This window comes from Chamaea fasciata, unplaced genomic scaffold (genome assembly GCF_029207755.1).
Source record: "Chamaea fasciata isolate MVZ Bird 193981 ecotype frontalis unplaced genomic scaffold, bChaFas1.0.hap1 SCAF_2, whole genome shotgun sequence".
Classification (NCBI taxonomy): Eukaryota; Metazoa; Chordata; class Aves; order Passeriformes; family Sylviidae; genus Chamaea; species Chamaea fasciata.
Window position 1 is genome coordinate 52422586 of NW_027094087.1, and position 22890 is coordinate 52445475.

At 39.6% G+C, this 22890-nt stretch overlaps 1 protein-coding gene across 2 annotated transcripts in view; it reads right to left on the bottom strand.

Moving 5' to 3' along the window:
* The window catches only part of WDFY2 (WD repeat and FYVE domain containing 2), a 64935-nt gene that overhangs the window by 24335 nt on the left and 17710 nt on the right, over positions 1-22890 (bottom strand). For both annotated transcript variants that reach the window (XR_010719392.1, XM_066176109.1), the window contains exons 2-3: positions 9144-9211; positions 3976-4049 (exon numbers count right to left, since the gene is read on the bottom strand). Coding sequence is in view for 1 of the 2 variants with exons in the window: in XM_066176109.1 (XP_066032206.1) it covers positions 3976-4049; positions 9144-9211 (142 nt within the window). In the remaining variant the exon portion in view is untranslated. The remainder of the gene's footprint in view (positions 1-3975; positions 4050-9143; positions 9212-22890) is intronic.

Consider the following 22890-nt stretch of genomic DNA (forward strand, 5'->3'; position numbering starts at 1 on the left):
CTTTTCTGGCAAGATCACTATTTATCCTTCAGAGGTTTTTTTGGAGCTACTTTACTACCTTTTGTCATACTTAAGACATTAATGGTCAGACTTGCCTGTTTCAGGTAAGCTTATTATTAAAAAGCAACTTGGTACTATGAAAGTCTTCACAAAACACAAAGGAAAATTCTTGAAAACTGTCAAAATCCAGCTGTCCACCAATGTACAAAGACTCCCAGCTATTCCCTTGTGTAGCACATCTCCCGCACACTGCAATACATACACCCACCACAAACTTCTCTTGAGCAAAAGACTTCTGTAAAACCTCATCCTAGAAATTGTATCAGCATCTCATTTAAATAATTCAGAGTCCTTGGCCATGGGGCTGGGTGACATAGTCCAGGAAATAAGGAAGATCCATGGCTTCCCAGAGCTTCAGGTATATGCCAACTGATGGAGTTGGCAAAAAGGAGAACTCTCCTTAAGCAGCTGAATCCATTTCTGAGTTAATAATCTTTATATATTAGTTATGTGGTACCCATGCACAGGCTAGTTCCCATCCCAGGGAATTTACAGTCTGCTCTTTGATAGATGATGCCATTTTGACAACACACTACGAATCTCCTTATAGGCTTGACTTTATCCTGTTAACACAAGTGACTGACTGCACTCTCAGGTCTTCCAGAGAACAACAAACCTGCTTCAGAAATGGAAGAGAATGAAAACTCTTAAATCTTCTGTCAGACACTACATCTACATCTGTTGGGGAAAAAACCAAACCTCTATAAATAATGACAGCATTTTCATTTTATTTATGATATAATTTCATTTTGTTTATTGAGGTAAAAAATACTAAACTCCCCACAACAGCAGAGGGGAAGGTTGTACATCAGCAGGTAGAGCTTGACTCAGTCTCAGGTATTCAAAATACTGTTAATGGTCAAACTTGTAAACAGCTGCAAGATCAGATGAGGTGGAAGATGAATTTATCTTAATAAGTACCATTCCCAAGGAAGAATTCTGAAGGGGTTATTCTGCTGCCCTGTTGTCCTTGTGGCTCTGCTCAAACTATGTAACAGCTTCATATAAACTTAGGCATGGGCAGCAAAAAAAAAGATAAATTTAATTCATCTTCAGCTACCTAAAAACTAAGTCACTCATTTCAGTCTCCCCAGAAATGAAGAGAGAAATTTATGCCACTTCATAACAGTTTCTAGAAAAAGTAATATGGGTGCATCCAAAGACAATCCATCTCTCCTTCACTGGCTGCAGAACCTAATGCTTAACTTTATCTAGGAAATGAGTTTTCATATAGATGTAATGAGGTGAGAAGTCTCATTTTGGCAGTAGTCTCCTGTTTATTGCAAGTGGAAGATCCTTCTGATTTTGTGGTACCTTAAGAGCCTTGCAGCCATTAGAATATGTTTTTTTCCAATTCTGAGCATGGAATTTAAATCCAGGATAAAATCTTTTGGCTTCCGAAAGGGATTTCAAGCAGTCCCTAAAATGTCATTCCTTCTCAAAAGAAGGTTTGCAAAGTGTAAAAAAAGCAGACCACAGAAAGTTTGGTTTCTTTACATTAGGTGCCACCACTCTTCAAGCAAAATGCTAGACAATCTTCACTCAAGATAATGGTGTGCTGTGTTGCACAAGTGTTTGTGCAGCCCTCGTGCTGAGAAGCAACAAAAGGTTAAAAACAATCTCTTCCTCTCCATAGAAGCAAAAGTTGCTGCCTTGTTTCACAGAAGAGGCGGCCACACAAGCTCACATCAGGTGGCTTTGCTGGAACTTCTTTCTGTGCCAATAGTGTTGCTGCCCATCCTTCTCAAAATGCAGCAAATGCATTCCCGAGGTGCCACGCAGCTTACAAAAGTTTCACATAGATTAAAAAAAGGCAGTTCCACTTTTTTATCTCCATTTACACCTGAAAGTACTTCCTGGCACTCTAAAAAAAATCACTTTAGATTATGTGTCACTGTCATGACTATCAGCTCACAGCCCTTACCAGGAATCCCTTCTTCCTACCCAAAGTGCAGAATAATTGTCAGGGTTTTGTTGGTATGACTGGATGGGTTTTTGTTTGGGCTTTTTTTCGGCCCTGCACCCAGCAGACACAAGTGTGCTGGGCATTACAGAAGTGCTAATGTGGAACAGCTGACTAATTCCCAAATATTTCAAGCTACTCAAGCAAACTGCCTGTACTTTCCCTTTGAGGAAACTAAAATAAGGGTACTAAGGTCACCTTGTTGGAGTAAGTTCTGTTATTTTGTGGTTGATGTGCCCTGCTTATGTATTCCTGTGCTAAACTAATCATCGTAGCTGGGCCCAGGAAAGAAAATTTATCCTTTCCTCCAGAGGGTTGTTGTAACCCATGTTCAAGTACCCGGGGATGTTCTCTACACCCCAGTATTGCTGGGATTTGAATATGGGGCTCCCCTTGCTCTTCCATTCCTACCTCCACCATTTCTTGCAGCACATTACAGTTGTGGCTTCTCTTACAAGTAAGTCTTAGGTTTGCTACAGATGAAAACATTTCATCCTTTGAACAAATTTGTGGAGTGCATTTTCCCCTACCACACAAGTGCTTGCAGCTACAGAGGACTAAATCAAGCAACACAGACAAGCACTTCCCCCTTCCTATATACTTGTATCCAGAAGACTGGGAAAAGAAAAACCCAGCTTCGCAACAAATAGAATCTGCCTTAGACGTGGCAATATAAACCTATAAATATCCAAAGTCACGTGTAGGTTTATCACCTGCATATCTCATTTACCTTTTTTAGCTTCAGAATGGAAAATATTTGACCTCATTTACTCTGAAGCATCCTCTTCAAAACAAAATGCCCCCAAGACAAAGGACATATCTCCCATCATGCCAGAGTATTTAAATACCTTATTTACAGTTGCCTTCACATTCCTCAAAGGCCTGGTGAAAACAAAAGTGCTTAGTAGGACTGGCAAATTTCAGCTATTTCAGAGTGGGAAGGAGAGAATTTCAGAGCTGCAGAAAATTCTCTGGAATCTGTCCCATCTCCTAGATACAAAAGGAAAAATCTCCTACAGGCACACACACACAAAAAAAATCTGTACTAGGCATTAATAGCTTTATAGGTCAACACCTTCACATCTTTGATGGAGCTTACAGGCAACAGCTAAAAGGGTCACATCCCCTTTCCCAAACACCATACTGGCTTTAGTGCAGACAGCTGCCCTTAAGTCAGCCTAGAAACACTCGTTCAGTTATAAGGCCCATAAAGCAGAGATAACAGCAGAAAAATCTGAAGTGATGGTGAACTGATCCTCAACTGGAAGAGGAATCTATTGATGAGGCATAGGTAAAAAATACCTCTGACCCATGACTCTTCCAAAGTGATACAGCTTTTTTATTCATTATCCCACAAGAAAAATCCAATTAATAAGGTCAACTGCTACCCTCTATTATAGATCCAACAGACACACTCCTCTTTTAATATTCTACTTCCTTTCCACACATCTCTATCTCAGATGTTAATGAACCAAATCTCTCAGCAACCTCCCTGCCAATTAGAAGCAACTCCTCTGAAGGGAGAGGAAAACAAAATCTGAACCCTAAATCTGGAAAAGCAGACAGACATGGAGCAGAAATCCACCTTCCACCTCTAAGAAGATGACTTTTCCTCCTCTTAATTGCTGCTTCCAGAAAACTTTGGTATCATGTAATTAACAAGTCACTTAAATCTAATAAAGCAACAGCTGTTTTTCTGTTATTTTTAAGAGATATGCAAATTAAGACAGTTTGTTGACTTGCCTAATAAATACTGTAAACCCCACTCAATCTCTTTGTGGCAGCTGGAATAAAATTTTTAATAATTGAACATTTTCTGCACTACAGATTTAGTTCCTGTATCATTAAAAAGTCTGTCACCCAAACACTAGCAAAAATATTCTCACCACATCATCACACACATACTTCTCAAAAAGGAAGCATTTCAACTAGAAATCTTTGGATGTACTTACTGAGATTGTACCATTGTCTAGACCTATGGACAGCCTTCTGGTTTCCGGGTTAAAAGACATGCATGAACATGGAGCTGAAAAAAATGAACATGTTGATGAAATTAACAAAACTGCCATTCTCATTTTCTTGAAGTTCTGGAAAGCCTAAAATTAGCTAACATGCTTTATGATGCTGTGCAGCATTTTGAAGTTACCAATAGACAAGCAATTAAATAAAAGTGCTCATGCAATTCATTCAACCCTATCCTATTAGGACATGGAAAACCAGCTATTTCTTGTTCCAGTTCCTCCATTTTTTTTCTTACTAGTTATCTGTAAACAAGCCTTTTATATAAGAGCAATAATGCTGTTTTGATAAAACGGGCACTTGATATTTCAGTATAAGTCAGAGGTTACTTAGCTGAATAATTTAGTTTTTTACATTTGCTTGAACTGTGCTGACAATAAAACAAAACACTACATTATGTCAGAGGCTTGCATCCTATACCTGCAGTAAGAAAATTCCCCAGTAGGAATCAACATATCAGCTAATATTAAGGACTGAGTTCAACTACTCCCCTACTCCAATTCCATCACAGACAGCACTATGACAGTATCACATGCTAGGGTCAAAATAAAAGTTTGTATCTAAAACTAGCCATTGCTTGATTACATTGACATTACTCTAACAAATATCAGGATTTATCCTGAAATTTCACACAAGACCATCGCAGTTTGCTCCCTCAGGGATCTGGCAGGGTTTGTATCAAGGGTAAAACCAAGTTTCCTTGAAAGAATTCAAGAGCTGTGCTTGGTTTAATTGAAAAATTGTGAAGTTACATTCAGAGAGCAGGAACGGCTTTTACTGCCCAACACAGCAGCATGCAGCTGGGAATCCTGCTGCCCCAACAGAAACCTTCAGGAATTATTTTTCAGCAGCAACTGCCAACTGAAGCGAGGATATCAGTAAGAGTGCTTCATAAACCATATTCTTACGATGAATATAGAGTACAGACAGATGCACTTTTAGTTCTGCTTTTTCCCCCCTCTTGGTTTCTACTCTCTGTTGTGATTACTTGTATGTTTGTGTTACTAACAAGCTTGGAGTCCTCTCTTTTGCAGTACTGTAATCCAGTATCTTCTCAGTTTGTGTAATGTCTCTCTTAGGACTAAAGAGCCCACAGCTTAGCAAATCTTCCTTGATAGTTTAATTGGCAGCAAAGCTATATGAAGAAGAGTAAATGTTGACTGTTTAATAAAACTTGTTTCACCTTCAGTATTGACTCCCTCTTGAAATGTTTCCTGAAGGAGAAGTAACCATAAACAGAAAGCCCATCAGATCCACATCCAGGCAGGCACCTCAGTTTATTTCTTTCCTGGAAGGACTGACTGAATTGAATCAGTGAAAAGGCTTCAGTTCAAGGAAACTGACAGAATGGAAACAATTAAATCAGGCCAAGTAACAGTGACAAAACTGCTCTTTCCTGTACCTCTCCCTTAGAAAAGGCAAACTGGAATCATCCCTTCCAAAGGTGGTGCATTACTGTTACACTGAGGCTTCTATGCAGAATAAGATGTAGAATAATAATGCAGCAGAATAAGAGTTGTAGAAAAGAAAAAGGACAGAAAACTCTCCAATTCCAAGCATAATAAACAATCAAATAAGTTTAAAGGCACTTAATGCCACAACAGGCATATTACACAGCAGCTTTTAAATGCTGGGCACGGTGCATACGTTGAAAGAGCTACCAGTATCTCTGAAAGCAATGAGCAGCTCACAGAGAAGTCATCTCAGGTAAATTAATTATTTGAAGTATGCTTTTCCCAAACACTTCAGAAGAAAATGATGCAAGCAATTGCTTGGCATGAGCTCTGATTACAAAAGAAGTAACTTCTGAATTCCAGACCTGTGTGTACACAGTCATAGCAGTGTAAAGATATTTATTTTGCTATAATCATTTTCCCAAGGGAACTCTTCAGTAACATCATAGAAAAAACATTATGTCAGCACTAAAACTATGTCCATACCAGCTGCACTGATGTAGTCAGTTGTGCCTCTTGTAACAAGACTGTAGCAGTTTACTCTGGTAAAATTAAGACAATATTCAAGTACTTCAGGATTTAGGCGAAGTGGGAAGTAAAGAAAAAAGAAAAAATTAAGCAAAAACCTGGAACCTTAAGCTTCTGAGATATTTAAAACTCTTTAAAAAACATATCCAGGAAAAATAACAGCACTCTGGAAACTCTCTACTTCAGACTGGATTTGGATTTCAAACTGGAAAAAGATTGATATGAACTACTATGGAGGATAAGCAGGATATTCCCGATGCAGAAGTCTGGCTGCAGTCTTTATCTTAAATACAGGGCAAACACACGCAGATTTTTTTTGCCTTTAGAATATGAAATACGGAGGAAAATCCCAATTACATATTTCATGCTCTCAAAAGTATGTCACCTTTATTAGATTCTTGTAGAATCAGAGGAGAAACACAGACTTTGTCTCTGCAGTTTCTGGGACCCCCCTCTGAAGCACCTAAACATGACACGGTTCAAGACCAAAGGAGCATGTTTTGCATTGCAGTTTTTTTACCCTCCTGTTCAAAGGAAAGTGTTAGTTATGAAAACCATCATAACACAAGCAGTGTATTATCTGCCTCAAAGACTGCATACTACATTGTTCCCCAGTAAAATAAATCCTCTACTCTGTTCCACATCTGTAACGGGGTTTTTTTGGTTGCATTTGGGTCTTTTTGTGTGTTTTAGTTTTGTTGTTTTTTTAATTGGAAAAGTTTACTTGACTCTTGACTACAATTTCTTTACCTTTCAGAAATTTGTGTCTGCTAAGTTGTTTTTTAAATCCTGTGCCCAAAGTGACAAATCTAACCATGGTTACACATGTCATCAAGAAAACACACCTAAACCAGGGTTATGTGTTCACAGAGGTCTGTTGTTAATCAGCTGTTGAGGCAATGCTGTGAAGTAAATAGATTGGCAAGGTTTCAGCTGGAGCTCTTTTCTTTCTCATGGGCTAGAGATGATGATCAAAAATATGGCCACTGTGTTGTCCTGAATTTTTTGACCATAGAATCACCCACAGGCAGGACATAAAACTTTCCCAATTAGGAGAAATCCTACCTCTAAACTCAGAGGAAATCTATAATCTTGACCTTTTTTTACCATTAGGTATTTAATGATTTTCACATTCAGAATGCACTGATGACCCTGTTTGGGTGCAGAACTTGACCGAAGCACATCACTGAGTTAACCTAACTCCTCATCCTTCTCATTTCCCAGAGGACCTAGTCTGAAAACTCAGTTATTAAGGCTACCTGATATCAAATCATATAATAGATTGGGTCACACATCACCACTTGTGACAGTCAGTCACAAGTCATGTTAATGGGGTATCTATAGGTAGGACTGCCACTTGCAGCTTGCTAAGCAGCACAAAGGCACCACTGTGCCTACTACATTTTTACACAGGTAAACTCTCAGCAGTCATTGTTCTTTAAACAACAAAACCCAATATGAACCTAAAGCAGAGCACCATCAAAAAAGTGATCAACACAGAAACAGACAAAACCATTATTTCCAGTCAAGTGCAGACTTGTGCAGATTGTGACTCAGAGCCCTTTCTATGATTTCCAAGTTTAAAGGTATGACTGATTGTAATTGCTTCAGTTCTTAATTATACCTGATGATTCTTGAAATTGTTGAATAACACAATATAATTTCAGTATCTCATGCCTCAAAAGCTTACCAGCCTTTGAAGTGAAGGAGCACTGCCAAGTGTTCAAATTTACTAAGGAGCTTCAAAATAGTCCCCTTTCAGTGGAACTGGATCTACTCCATCATTTCCACTGAAGCTGTTATTACTGGCAATAACACAGCTTTGCTAAAACCAAAGGAGAACCTAATGAGATTCAAAAATACAAATGTATGCAAAAATACCACACGGAAAAAGAGAAGTATCAATGCCAAATAGCTAGAAGGGCCACTTCATAACAGTTTGGCTGGGGAAAGCAAACCTCTTAGGACAGGTCAAGGGAACTCAGGCCACTGCTAGTGATCATGACAGAGCTCCACAGACTGCCATGTCATTAGCTAGTTTCCAATACCTTCTTGGGCGAAGTCTTGAGATGGAAGTACCTTTGAGGATTGACATGTTCTTATGAGCTAGTTCAGCACCAAAGGAAGATTAGGGGTCCTCCTTTCTACCAAACTGTTTTGTTAAACCAAGCAAACACCACAGTTGCCCTAGAGTCCCGCATTGATTTTTTTGTACTAAAACTTACACTTATTAAATATTTTAGTTATCATGGAGACAGATGTCTCTTCCAAATCTACCTATCTTAGCTTAAAATAATCCTTTCTCCAGACAGTATGAATACCTCCATGAGACCTGATACATGCTCCCCAGTCTGGATTTAAGGTCAGCTTTACAAGCTTTCCAAAGACAGGCTAACCCAGCACATCTGATTGAAGCTGACTGAAGAGCATTAGCATATGCCTGCCTCTGATGACCTACAAAAGTATATTCCTGAACACAGGGGTTACAGCAAACAGAAAGGGCTGTCATTTCTTCAACTCTCCCTTGGAAAAATAGACATTGATCTGCAGTTTCTCAAAGCATGGACACTCTCTTTGGGAGAGGAGACATAATGGAGGGATTAATCAGGGAAATTTGGTTTTCCACATTTAATTGCAGAGGTAAAATGATTCTGCTTCTAAACTGGAAGAGCTGTCTTCCTTGTCTAGTATCCTCTCTATCATATTAGCTGCCATGGAATATTAAGTTCTTACCAAATAAAACCATTTACCATTGCACTCTAATGGACTGAGCACACAGAGTAGAAAGGGCAGAGTGATTTATACTGGAGACTTACAAAGCTTTATGGACTCCATTAGGGGCAGAATTCAAGACTACATTTTGAGTTCCCACATTTTAAAACCTATGTTTGCATTAAATGCTCATCCCTTACTAACATGTCTGTATCCTTTTGCTGCTGTAATCTCTGATACCTCTCAGAAGCATTAGCATATAACTTTGTAAAGCTTCACTTGTACCAAGAGGATTGTTCAATAATAACATTTGATACAGAGATGTAAGCTCGCAGTCATAGGCATGAAGCTTGATCAAAACCACTTTGCAAATCCACAGTAGATACTGAACATCTCCTTATACTTACATGGCATGGCATGGTATATGCTGGGCCAGTACTGCCCACTGTCTCTCTTCAGCCAGACACGAACTGTTCTGTAAAAGAAAGAACACAACATACATGTTAGGAAGAATTAAAAAAATAATCATGACTGAATGAAAGCAAAGTGTATTCATGATGAATGTACAAGATGTTCTACAAAATTAAATTATTTTGGTGAGAAGGAAAGTAAACCTGTGAACTCCTACACCAGCTTGATACATCAGCTGTATCAAGCTAATGTACATTACATTAACCCCTGTAATGAGGGTGGACCACTCCTTGGTTCCATGCAGTATTCAACATCTTGGCTGAACATATCTCAACAGTATTTGGAAACAGCTATGGCTTTTAGTTCTTTGCCTTTACAAAGACTTGAACATGACATTCAACACTTCACGTGAGAATTTGGGACACCACAGGTAGCCCAGTAGAGCATTCTTGTATCAGTGCATCCAGTCTCTGCAGAAACCTTTCCCCTGCTCTCAGGGTAGGCCTTGGCCCATCTGCTGCCTGTTATTTCATTGTTCTGCTTCAGGAAAACCTCTACGAAAAAGGAGGTTCTGAAATGTCCAGCTGCTTATTACTAAGATTATGTCCATTTGTGCCAAAAATGACTTCTTCAGCTTCAGGACCTTTCCCTCTCCTCCATGCAGACAGAGTGCTCTCAGAAGAAGCCACGGAGCACAAAGAAACCAAATTTATCCTTCTCTGAAGAGGATGACCAACATGACAAGCAGCCTTGCAGGTCTCCTCTGCCTCATCAGTTTGGAGTTATTGTCTTTGAATAGAAGCACTTAGAACCACACAGTGCTCCCTACAAACACAACAGCAGTTTCCTCTCTATCAGATCTTCCCAATGTATCTCAGGATTACTTTTGCTTTCTCATAATCATATTATACTGTCAGATCCCTGTTACTCCATCCATGTCCTCCAGACATTTGAGACATTTGTTGCTTGTTTCCAAGTGGAGGATCTGGACTGATGCACCATCTGGGTCATTAAATATTTATTATTTCAGCCCTCACTGTCATTTGCTTTGTTGGTCCAGTCTCTGAAGCCTCCTCGTAATTGAAGCTCTCTCTTAACTTCAGTTCATCAGTTAATTTCACCAGAACATGTCTAGTAACAGTATCAACAGTTAAAGCAGCATTAACTTCTTGCTTGTTCCTGCACAGCCCACTGTCACTGCACTTACAGCCACCTGTTACCTCTCTTACTGATCCTCTAATCCTTGTATCTAATGTTAACTAGAAAACTCTCCATATAATACTCTATTCATGCTTTAATGACTTACACTAAATGTATTAACCATCTCTAGAAAACATAGTTATCCGAGACAGAACCATGTTAGCATAGCACAATAGATTTTGACCCATCATCTACTTCTATTTAGTCTTTTCCATCAAAATTACTATGCTACAGCAGATGCAGAAGGGATCTAAGAAACTATTGTTTCTATAACTTGCACTTGATACTATCAAGGAAAAAGAAATAAGCAAGTATGGCTCTTTCCAGTATATGAAACAATGGAAATACAGCTTATGGAAGAGACTGCACGATCATTTCTACTGTTACCTCATTTTATTCAAAAAGAAGATTGCAGCCCTCTTTAGTCAATACAAGTTCAGAGCAATATAATAAGAAATATAAGAAATATATCATAATAGAATATAAATTAATCTAAGGCATTACATACACAAATACAGTCTGAACTGAGATGCCATGCATAATAAAGCAATTCAAGAACTAGTAATCAATCCTTCAAACTTCAAACTAAAGGCTGCACCACCTTGTCTTCCTGTGTTGCAAATGTCCAAAATCAGGTTTCTGCTCATCTTACCCCGCATTCAAACTCTTTCTGCAGCAAATAATTCTGAGGCCTTGTATATCTGGGCACTACACAAGCTGAATCACTGCAGAAATATCTCAAGCACACACTTTGACAGGGTATGTTGCTCTAAAAACTAACACTTGACAGGGTTAACAAGTCTCAAGGTTAGAAATCTCTCACAAATTACTCAAAACATGTAACATTCATTATAATTATCTCCTAACTCTAATGGCCTTTCTGTGTTGAACACAGCAGCAGCTCTGAAGCAAAACTTTTTATAAAGCACAATTCACCAGCCAATACCAATGCTGACGTTATCTTTGATCGAGAGAGGGACAGACAAATCCTCCTGTCATTTCTCCCCGTATCTGACCACAGCTGTTGACCAGGAGTTCTGGAAGACATCAACCACTCTGTTTCCCAAACAGATAAGCTCTCACAAATGTGTTTGTCCAAATGAAGTAATTGTGGCAAAGAACGAGGGCGAACAAAAAATAACGGGATGAATCACAGGGAGCTGAAACAACTGAATATGAAACTACCCTGAGGAAATGCACCTGTGAGACCTGACTTTCTTGACCATCCCAATCTATGTATTCGAGTGCTATCAGTTTCAAAACCCCCAGGCCTCAACAACATTGCCTTTCCTCTCTACTCTGAGGCTTCAGCAAACAATAAATCCAGCACAACACCTTACAAATAAATCAGCTTGCAAGGAAAGGACTGTGTAGAAGAACAGATCTTACAAAAGCTGCAGGAAATAAAAATGAATTTTATATGCAAAAATGGCAGTAATTTGAATGCTTTGGGTTGGTTTTGTCATAGTTTATTAAACTGTACCTACTACAGAATTACTAATCAATTTGACAATTACATCAATTTTAAGACTTTTAGATGAATGATAATGAAGCAAAACATATTTTCTAATAAAGTTTAAAACACAAAGAAAAAAACTGCTGGAGGTTGTGCTAAGAATGAAACTACTTTTACTAATATAGGCCTCTTCTATAGGTACACAGTATGCTCATTTCTTAGTGTAGTCAAACATATTTCCATTCAAGGGCTAAATCATGTGACTAAACGAGAACTAAATGAGAAACAAAGCATTCTAAGAATAAAAATACTATGAAAAGATGTCTTCTAACTGTAAGGTGTCTGAAAAGGAACATAACCAGCAAGTCAGTTCATGTAACTCTTTAAAGAAATAAGTATCTTCCCAGTAAATGATTTGAAATAAAAGAAAATAAATGATCTTGTGAGCAATTTCCTTTAAAATTAAGGATGATTACTATGCATGTCTTTAAAGCAAACATTTAAAGTTTATATTAAGCATTATAATGGAATTCCAATACCTATGTATAAGCTCATGTAAAAGCATGAAAATTACTCCTTGTGTCAGGAAATGACGATTCACAATTTTCTCCTCTTAAGATCACTGAAATAGATAAAACATTTTATTGAAAGAAGAAAAACCAACTTCAATTCAGCAACCTTTCCCAGGTAACTTTTTCTCAAAGTAGATTTGGGCTAAAGAACAAACCATCCCAACTACCCAGTTTGGGAGAAGCCGAATGTTCTTGGAAGAGCACATCTTTTTTCAGCTGAAGTTCCACACATTTCTGTATACTTCTTTACAGAATACTAGCAACTAGATGTGAAACCCAGAGCCTTTGGAGATTCTAAAGAATGCAAAGAAAAAAACTCAAGCATGAATGGAAATAAGCTTTTTTTATGGATGTCCTGCACGAGGAGTAGTTGCTGCTTGCACAGTTACTGGACTTAACCAGAACCCACCTCGGTCAGGATTCATTCTTCAGCTGCTCTAGAGTGATTCAGTCAGCATCACCATGGAAATGAGCTGTCCCTTCATTTTGTTGCCAGAGAATTGACTTGGAAAGATTTTTAGAAGCTGTCAAATCGATGGATATTCTTTTAGTCTTTTCATAACGGAGATGATTTATTTTTAAATGAGACAGGCTATACAGAAATAATTCTGCCATACAAAAGACAGGCTATGTCTTCATATATTAAGGGGATGTGAAAACTGACTATTTTAAAAGAAAAATTGCTTCTCTCTGTTATGATGAAGAGAATGTGCCTCAAGTCCAGGTGGCTGTGAATGTACCAGCAGGTCTCAAGCACACTGCCAGGCTGTGCAGCTGTGCAGAAGGTGGGCTTCACCTGAGCACCTACTACTCATGGAGGTGCCCATGTCAACAGCAGCACGTCCACCTCAGCATGGCAGCTCTGTGCGTCATCATCTACAGAAACTTATTCAGTCTCTGGTATCTCATTTCTGATAAAAACAATTTGTTCATAGAAACCCAACTTTGTGCATCTAGGCTGCAGTGTGCCTTGTGAAAATCTGCACAATGCTGCCAGGTTGGATGCGAGATTCTCTACTCTATCACTACTCTGGCCTGAGCAATCACCTCACTGCTGGACAACTCAGTGCTACGTGGAGTGTTGGAGTTGAGTTTCTACGAGTGGCTCATAGCAGGGCTCCTGTCTTTTCTCCTTTGTGCCTTGCATGATATCAAGGCAAAAGACAAACTGGTGTTGCATACAGTACAGACGTACTGATGTGTCAAAGCACTGGCGCAAGATGTTTGTATGTTGCGATACTGGGAAATCTATGGTAGGGAGATCCATAACCTCAAGAAACAAGATCCCTGCAACACTCCACTTCTCCAGAACATCCATAAAGCCACCAGTTCTAACTTCACAGTCTGAGTGAGGAAATCTGTTTCCCATTACAGATCCTTCCTCTCCTGTTCATTTTTCTTCTTTTTTTTTTTTTTCTTTGTCACTGCTGTTTTTTAAAAAGTTTCTCTTTGCTGGGATGCACTTCTATAACATTATTACCTTCATGCCCCAGACATACATCAGAGTATAACACAGCAGAGGTAACCCTCGACACTTACAATTTACTACATTATTTCATAGGTATTCTTGGGCTTCAGGAAATTGTTTTAAATGGCATTTTAATGTATTCCTTATTGTTTGTACCTTGGACCATATACTGTGGGATTATTTTATCTCTTGTCTTGGTGAGTGACCAAAACCAGTAAGCATCAAATGAAACGTGAGATTATATTTAAGTTTTTATTTTATTATTTTATAATTTTATTCTTATTTGTAGTGGGGACACAAATTACAGAGGTATAGAAACTTTCACCTGTCACTTTCTGAAGTCATCAGGCTTATTCACAGACCCTTTGCACATTAGAGCTTCTTGGGAAAGGGGATATGTCAACAGTGCAAATGACACGGTTAAAAATAAACATTTACTACTGTCTGCTGTTCCAGCTACAGAACTGATTTAAAAGAGTTTCAGAACAGTTTTGAAAAAGGAAAAGGAATACACTAAACTATTCCGGAAAGTCCTTTAAAACAGTCCTCCAGCTATTCATTGACAGAAGAAACAAAAAGATATTAGGATGATATTATATATGCATTAGTGCAATCTGTGAGGTTTCAGGCATACCTAATGGAGTATTAGCAGATATTCTTATCATCAATACACTGAAGACCTCTTTAGTGTTAAAAAGAAACTCCACCTATTGCTAAATATCCAAAACCAGACAATTCAGAAGTATTCAAAAGACGTGTTTCTTTACAAACTAAATATCTGCATTTGTGACGGCAAAAGCTCTACAGCTCTACCTGATGTCATTAAACAAATGTGACAACAGTAGCCTTTGAAGCCCAAGTACATCACTGTTGGTTTTATTGCCTTTAGCAGTGACAGACTGTCATTAGAAGTAGGATAAGGAAAATTATTTAACAACTGCATTAAACAGAATTATACAATACTCTAAATTCCCCAATGTCTCCAGAGATTTTTGCAGGCAAGAGATAAGAAGAGATTCTGACTTCCACTGCTTAGTGACATGGAGCCCTACTGTGAATAAAGGATCTTTCAGGCTTAGTGGCAGCTCATGAACCACTGCCAGTGTACTGGAACCAGTGATGAGGAGTTTCATCTCTCCAATAAATTTTGAAAGCGAGTATATGAAAGCAAAAATCAAAACCAGAACTAGTTTCTGGGCCAGGGAAAACAAACAGAAATGTAATAGCAAAGGCAAAGCCTCAGGCAACAAGAGGACTTTATCTAACAGTCCTTATCCTATGCCTTCCTGAATGAAAAGCAAAAGAAAATCAAGACGAAATCCTAGTACTCCCACGCCATCCCCACCAAACCCAACACCAAAGGCTCAGGGAAATGCATGACTGTCTCTCACTCAGACTCACCCATACTAATTCCCACAAAGCCTATCACACAACTGTGATGGAGGGTTCTGCATATACCCTGAAATGCTGGGGCACATTCCAGGTGCTACCTTGTTTTCCCCAATTTTGATGAACAAATGTGTGATTTAAGCGGAACTAGTCAAGGATTAACTCACTGCACTTTTTCTGAGACTGATGTACAGCTATACAGGCACAGTATAAGAAGGATATAAAGTCATTTAGAGAGCATGCAATGGAGGGCCATTAGGATGGTGAAGGGTCTCGAGGGGAAGCCCTGTGAGGAGTGGCTGAGGTTACTTGGCCTGTTCAGCCTGGAGGAGACTGAGTGGGGCACCCATAGCAGTCTACAGCTCCCTGTTGAGGGGAAGGTGGAAGGGCAGATACTGATCTCTTCTCTCAGGTGGCCAGCAATAGAACCCGAGGGAATGACATGAAGCTGAGTAAGAGGAAGTTTAGGTTGGATATTGGGAAAAGGTTTTTCACTGCAACAGGCTCCCCAGGGAATTGGTCAAGCACCAAGCCTGCCGAAGTTCAAAAAGCATTTGGACAAAGCTCTCGGGTATGCTGTGTGATTCTTGGAGTGTCCTGTGCAGGTCAAGAAGTAGACCTGATGATCCTTGTGGGTCCCTTCCAAGCCAGGACACCCAAAGATTCTATGATCATTGTAGATCTGGTCTAGGGTCTTTTATATTACAAAAGGGCAGGTTCAGTTTCTGAAATAAAGTGCAAGAGCTACAAGTTCAGGAAAGGGGGAAAATGCCTGGGGAAAAGATTAAAGAGTTCTGAAGGATGGACTTTATTTCAGGGCTGTTTTAGAAACGTTCACTCTTAGCAGTGACTACATAAAGGCATTTTAGAAGATATAATATCCTCATTGTAACCTTGATCTATAACTCATCATTGAGCTTCCTAGAAAATGAAAGTATTTTGAATAATGATAGCACTCCCTACTCTGTATCTCTCAAGCCCTGCAACAAAGCCATAGGAGCAGTAAGATCTGACTTCAAAAGGAACCTAGGCCAGTTCCCAACAGCCAGCACTTTTGACATCCTGCTGTTGTATCCAAAACGATGCTGCCACCATCACCAATCCAGAAACCCTCAGGCTCAGAAGCACCAAAGAAAGCTGCCATTGTCACCAATCCAGAAACCCAACAAAGCTCAGAAGCACCAGAGAAACAGGATCACAGAAAGGGAGGTGAACCAAGCAGGGACTTCACACAGTCCTGGATGTGAACAGCACAGGGAGAACAGAAAAATCTGCATGAAGGCAGCTGGATCTAATAGCAGTAGCTCAGGCACCCCTTGTGAGGAAGGAAGGAGTCTCATGAGCACTTGAACATTCAAGTGCACTGTCAATCCCACCCAGTGATAAAAAGAAAACATTGCACAAAACAGAGTGCCAAGCAAGCAGGCAGATTGACTGAAAGGCAGGATTTTTTTTCACACAAAGTATATTAAGCAGTCAAACCATGCTTAGTAAGATGTTTCCTCATTTAATTCATGCTGCTGTAACTAAATGCAGATGCACATTGCATAACGGAAAATGTCAAAGTTTTGGTAGGTTATAATGCAGCTAGAGGATTGCATGGGTTTCTCATGGTGTTATACTCATCAGCGGTACTTAGACCTCAGAGAAAGTGACACCATTTTATTTAACACAGTTTTGGTTTACATAGAAAGCTTTTTTGGGTTTTTCGTGGGAAGTGACTAAGAAACAAAGATTCATAGAAGACAATATCAGGAGAAATGCATTTTTATGATTTAAAAAAAGAAAGATAGTGACATGAGAGCTTTACTACTCAGCTGTGCAACAGTCTCCACCCATTTTTCAGTTTTCTGGACAATGAGCAGTGCAGTTCAGTGATTTTTCCAGTTACCTGAATATACATGCCTGGGAGCAGTGCAGGCTCTGCTCTTCAGGTGTGGGACAAAAACCAGATTCTGACCAGTTTCCACTTCAGAAACTTTGGTCAAATAGAGACACAAAAAATGAACCGTAAGTCACAACCACAGATAAACACTCTGTTATGCTGAGGTTACTAGAATAAATAACCATCTTGGCCTCAGGTAGTGAAGATGCCTCAGGTCTTCAGCAGCTTCACAAAATCAGTTTTCATCATGTGTCATAAGAAGCAGTGTAGTGACTATACCACATTCCAGGTGTAGAGAAGCTAACTTTTTCTGCAAATGCAGGTAAATGCAGGGTTGGAGTCCCCAGTGAGCATCAACCTACAGCTATAGAAAGAATTAAACAACAAGTGTTACATCACATTGGGACTTTTTTCAAGCAAAGTTTCAAAATTACCTCCCTCATTAAAACCTGTGCACCAGTCTTCCTTACAGACCTTTGGGGTACCAAAATGATCTTCACTGCCCTCTTACCCACAGACCTCCTTCACACATACCCCACCAAATGATTTCCCTTCCAGAACAGATGCAGCTTTGGAGCTGCCTGTACTGATCAATTCCGGTTTGCATTCAGGAAGCATAAACACACAACCTTTTGAAGGAAATTGCATTGGATGATTTAATTATTGCAATCCAATTACTTTTACCTCCTTCTCACATTCAAAAAGTTTCACTAATGAAAGTTATTAGAAAGATCCTCATTAGATTAAAATACAGACCTGCTATGCAATAAGTGACTCAGTAGAATCGTGTTTAAAATACCCAGTAGATCCAGAATTAGCAAGAAAGAAACTCTCCTACACCCCTCTAAATTGCCCATGCAGCAAAGGTGAAGAGAACTAGAACCACCACTGTCCTGCTTCATGCTGCCTGGATGGAACATCTGCCCAGCAAAGCACAACACTTTTTTTTTTTCTCCAAAACTCCTATTGGCTATCAACTTAGTGATAATTTTTAAGTTATGTATGCTTCACTCTGCATAAACATGAATGCATTATTCAACTGATAAAAAAGTGGATCTGTAAAATCAAAGCTGAACATACTCATTTTCAACACACATACCACCAGTACAGCATTTTCTAATAAATTACAGTCACATAAAGGTTAATTTACAGGAAAGGCTGATATTTGATCCCAAGTACTAAATTAAATCATACCCTTAGGGTTCAACTTATTTTTCATATAAATGTTTGGTTAACTATGCAGTGTAACATCAAGTAAATTATGCCTTTACTCAGAGGAAGGAAGCCGCACTTCCACATGTATAGGATGATGCCCTCTCTCAGCATTTTCATTTCTGGACCTACTTAGGTCCATTCATTCACTGCAAGAGAGTAAATTAAATCATTAACTACTTCCCTGCTTCTTGCAAGATATCTGATGTATTAAACAGAGTATAACCATTCACTGAAGATATTTCAGAATCCTGGTGTAAAGAAAAGAGGCTCCCAGATGCAAAGACAGAAGACCATGCAGAAGCTCTGAACATGTTATTTTGACTTGACAGTGTATTTACCACATTCTGTCAGAAAACGCTCAACATTTAATTCATGTAACGAAGTTGTAAGGGAAATCCTGTGTTTCTTGGATTTTGAGAAAAGCATCATATCCCAATGCAAATAAATCCTTTTTGAAGCAAGCAGCTATTAAGTCTCAGCATCCACAGATTTCCCATAAAGTCATTCACTCTCAATGTGCACACTTATTTCTGTTATTATATGAACTAGCACTTTAATTGATTGTTTCTCTGATTTTCTTTGTGGAAAAAACCCAAACCAAAACAACTGTGCTGGGTTTTGCTGGAGAGTGTTGATTTTCTTCACAGTAGCTGGCAAGGGATTGTGATTTGATTTGTGCTGAAAACAGTGCTGATAATATTGAGACGTTTTTGCTAATGCTCAGCAGGGCTTATACTGAACCAAGGCCTTTTCTGCCTCTCATCCCACCCCATCATCAAGTGGGCTGGGAGTCAACAAGAAAGATGGGAGGGGACACAGCTGGGACAGCTGACCCCAACTTACCAAAGAGTTAATTCCATATTATATGGTCTCATGCTCAGCATATAAAGCTGGAGAAGGAAGAAGGAAGTGGGGGGTGTTTGGAGTGATGACATTTTGTCCCTCCAAGTAATTGGTACAAATGACGGAGCCCTACCCTCCTGGAGACGGCTGAACACCTCCCTGCTGATGGAAAGTAGTGACTGCATTCCTTGTTTATCTTTGCTTGTGTGCCCATCTTTTGCTTTGCCTATTAAACTGTCTGTCTTTCTCTAGTCATGAGTTTTCTCACATTTACACTCCCAATTCTCTCCTCCATCCCACCATGGGGGGACTGAGTGAGCAGCTGTCTGGTGGCTGGTTGCTTCCTGAAGCTAAACCATGACAAAAACCCAAACCAAAACCCAACCCATACCCGTACTGTATAGGTAAATTCCTTAGCCAATAAAAAGGACAATCAGCTTGTCACGTGCAGCTGAAGACGCTGAAAGGTTATTGAAACACCCTCTATAAGAAGAGGTAGGCTTTCGGTTTTTAAATACTGCTGAACAATTACAGCACTGTTTTTTTCAAAGACAACAAACATATCTACTTGAAATGTGTATCTGTGTGCTCTATGCCACACCATGGTGCCTCTGCAAATGCTCTCCTTGAGGCATCAAGGACTTTCTGCAGATGAATCACATTTCCAGTTCTTCCAGCTGAACCTGAACAATGATTCATGGGTGATAAGATGTTCCTTCAGCTTTCTGCTTATTGCCATTTTCCTCTCCGGTCAGCCTGACTCAGAGATATTTTCACTGTCCTCACACAAACAGAACCCCAACTGGCTTTGCTCTTCTAGAGGAGATAAAAAGCCACTCTGCTGCTCTGACCCAGCAGGACAACTTTGGCTGAGGAGTCTCAGTATCGTAGGAAGGAAACCAGTAAGGTCAACAGGATTAGCACCAGGAAAAAGGGATGAAGAATGCAGGGCAAAGCTATGCTGAAACCTGTCCTGAAAGGTTTCTACAAAAGCTGCAAAGGAACTGTAGTGCTTTACCAAGGGCTCTCAGATTTCTTCCTATCATGCATTACTGCAGTGTGTTGTAAGGTGCCAGCAAAGCCCAGCAAAACTCAAATGTCTGACTCTGTAATTTAGAGTTGATCTGGCATTTCAAGGGCTTAAAAGACAGTCAGTTTGTCATCTCTGTTCCCATGGGGGTTGCATGGGGAGATGGAAGTCAACAGAGTTGCACGCAAACCATCTTCAAACCTGTATTATGAGACTGAATGTTCCATTGTAAACTTCAGGTTTTATTATTTAAAAAATCTCTCTCAAACATGCAGGGCCTCTTTACATCCAGCTAGTTCTTTCATGTGGCCTAGATGCAGCTTTTCCATTCTTCAGCATTCAACTTCATACTGTAGTAATTTTATTATATCATGTTTAAAATAGTAAATTTCAATTTTTAAATGGCAAATTTCAATGAACATTCTCTTGCTCTCCTCCTACAACACTAGAAGTTCTGTTGTCTCTGCCTTCTCCACTGGTCAGTTGCTGTATATACTCGTATCATTTCTTACATGCCTCCTCTTTAAGGTAATCAATCTTTCCAGTCTCTTGGAAAAGCTGTTCTTCTGTTCGGTTCCCCTTACCTGCTTTCGAACCCCTCTAATGAGACAATATCCTGTCTGGACTGTCATCTACTGTACCAAATGCAGCAACCCAGACACAGACAAACATGCTAGATTATAAGAGCATTATCATTCTTTTTTTCATGCATCTTCTTCCCATACATACCCTAGCAGTGTTTATTTGCAGCAGTTGTACGTGGTTTTTATTCATGCTGGCAGGATTAAGAAACTTATGACGGATGAAAGAAAAAATATATTTACCAATATTAGATTCTCTCTGCAATACACTGCTATCCAGCAGGAAGTTCTCCTGCACTTCGCATCTCTCCAGACCCAATCAGCTTATCTGCTAATTTGGGTTAGACAACTAGTCCAGACTGTTACAGAAGGGAACAGAGGATTCATCAGCCACAGCTCTCAGGGGCAATCCCAGAACCACATGTTTCTGGTAAGAGAGGTGGAAAGAAAATTATAAAGGAGAGCAATAGGCAGAGACTATCAAATACCAAGAAAAACCTTGACCCTTTGCATCAAACTTTCCCCTTGTGAAAACAGGACAGGAAAGCCATGTCTATTGCAGCAGCATAGGGAAGACACAAGAGCATCTCTCTTCACGTACAAAAAAAAAAATACATTCTTTAAATGTGTGAAATGGTGCAACATATTACAGTGCAATCTTGTAAAGATGCCTGGTGGAACTGTGTCCTGACAGGAGACCACCGTTTATGTGACTGACCAAACCAATAAAGCTTGTAGCAACTTCTGTTTAATTACTTGGTCACTGTCTCACAAATAACTTCCTCTTTGCTATAAGGGACAGATTCTGGTTCATGGCAAAAGCATCAAATATTGAAAAAACCTCTTTGCTGGCACCTTATTATGACCTTACTTTACTGGCATTTTTCTTTAGAGGGTTACAAGAAGAGTCCTTTGCAATTCCTGTCCAGATGCTCTCTGCTTGCATCCTCCAGATTTTTACTGCTGCCATACAAAGGGGAAATATCAGTATTATCTTGGAAGAAAGAGATTTGAGGCTGTAGAGATAAAGTCATCTCTTAAGATCTGCTTCTCTGCTTGGCAGCCTCACACTTGTAAATTTTATTTCAAGCTAATACAAAACATAACATCCGCAGGTTCAAAAGTAGTAAGTACTTACTAGGTGATGCTACTGGACATAGTAATTAAAATAAAGGTGTCAGTATTTATATATTTACAGGAATCAGGGATTCAAGACAGAATAATTTCAAAGCAAGGATTTTCAAAGTCATTGCTGATTTAAATAGTAACTCTACATGATCACTGGAAAAACCTGACCAACTTTTCCCATCCTGAATAAAGATGAAGTTCCTTACCAGAGAGCTAAAAACCACCTATTTCCAACCCCCCCGCCATGGGCAAGGACATTTTCCACTAGAGCAGGCTGCTCAGGGTCCCATCCAGCCTGGTCTACAACACTTTCAGGGATGAGGAATGCATCTATGGATGCATTTTGCATCTATGGATGTTGCTTCCTGCAGAAGGCTACTAGTTAGCATAGGCATGGGTAGTGCAAAGAAAAGTGTCTGAAGTAATGACTCGGCCTACTGACGGGCCACTGGAAGCAGAGAATGACAGCAGATTGAAGCAGACCAGATCTATAGCTGACCTTGGCAGAGGACACCAGATTTTAGTTGGTAATACAAGGTAGAAGACAGCTAGAGACAACTCACTGGGCTAGTAAATCCTTGTGCTATTCGGTAAAGCATAAAATCAGCTCACAGCATCTGCTGGGGAAAATAATGAGCTGAGATGGGGTACAGGCAGTAAATAAGAGAAGGGTCCTTTTTGATGCCATGGCCTTGCAGGCTCAGCACTGTCTGAAAAACTAAATCATGTTTGTAATTCTGGCTTGATTTTTTTTGCAGGTCAGACAGGATTGCTTCTTACACAGAGGGCAGGGAGGGGAGGAACAGCTTTCTTTACAGACTGTTAAATTACTATGCAAAGAGACAACATGTCCAGTTACCTCAAGCCACAAGATACATGTCCCATAGACTAAAACCCACTCTGTTGGTTCAAAATCCATGCATGTTCTGCTGTGTCAAGCAGTTCCTCCTGTCCTGGAATCTGAGACATGCTGAAA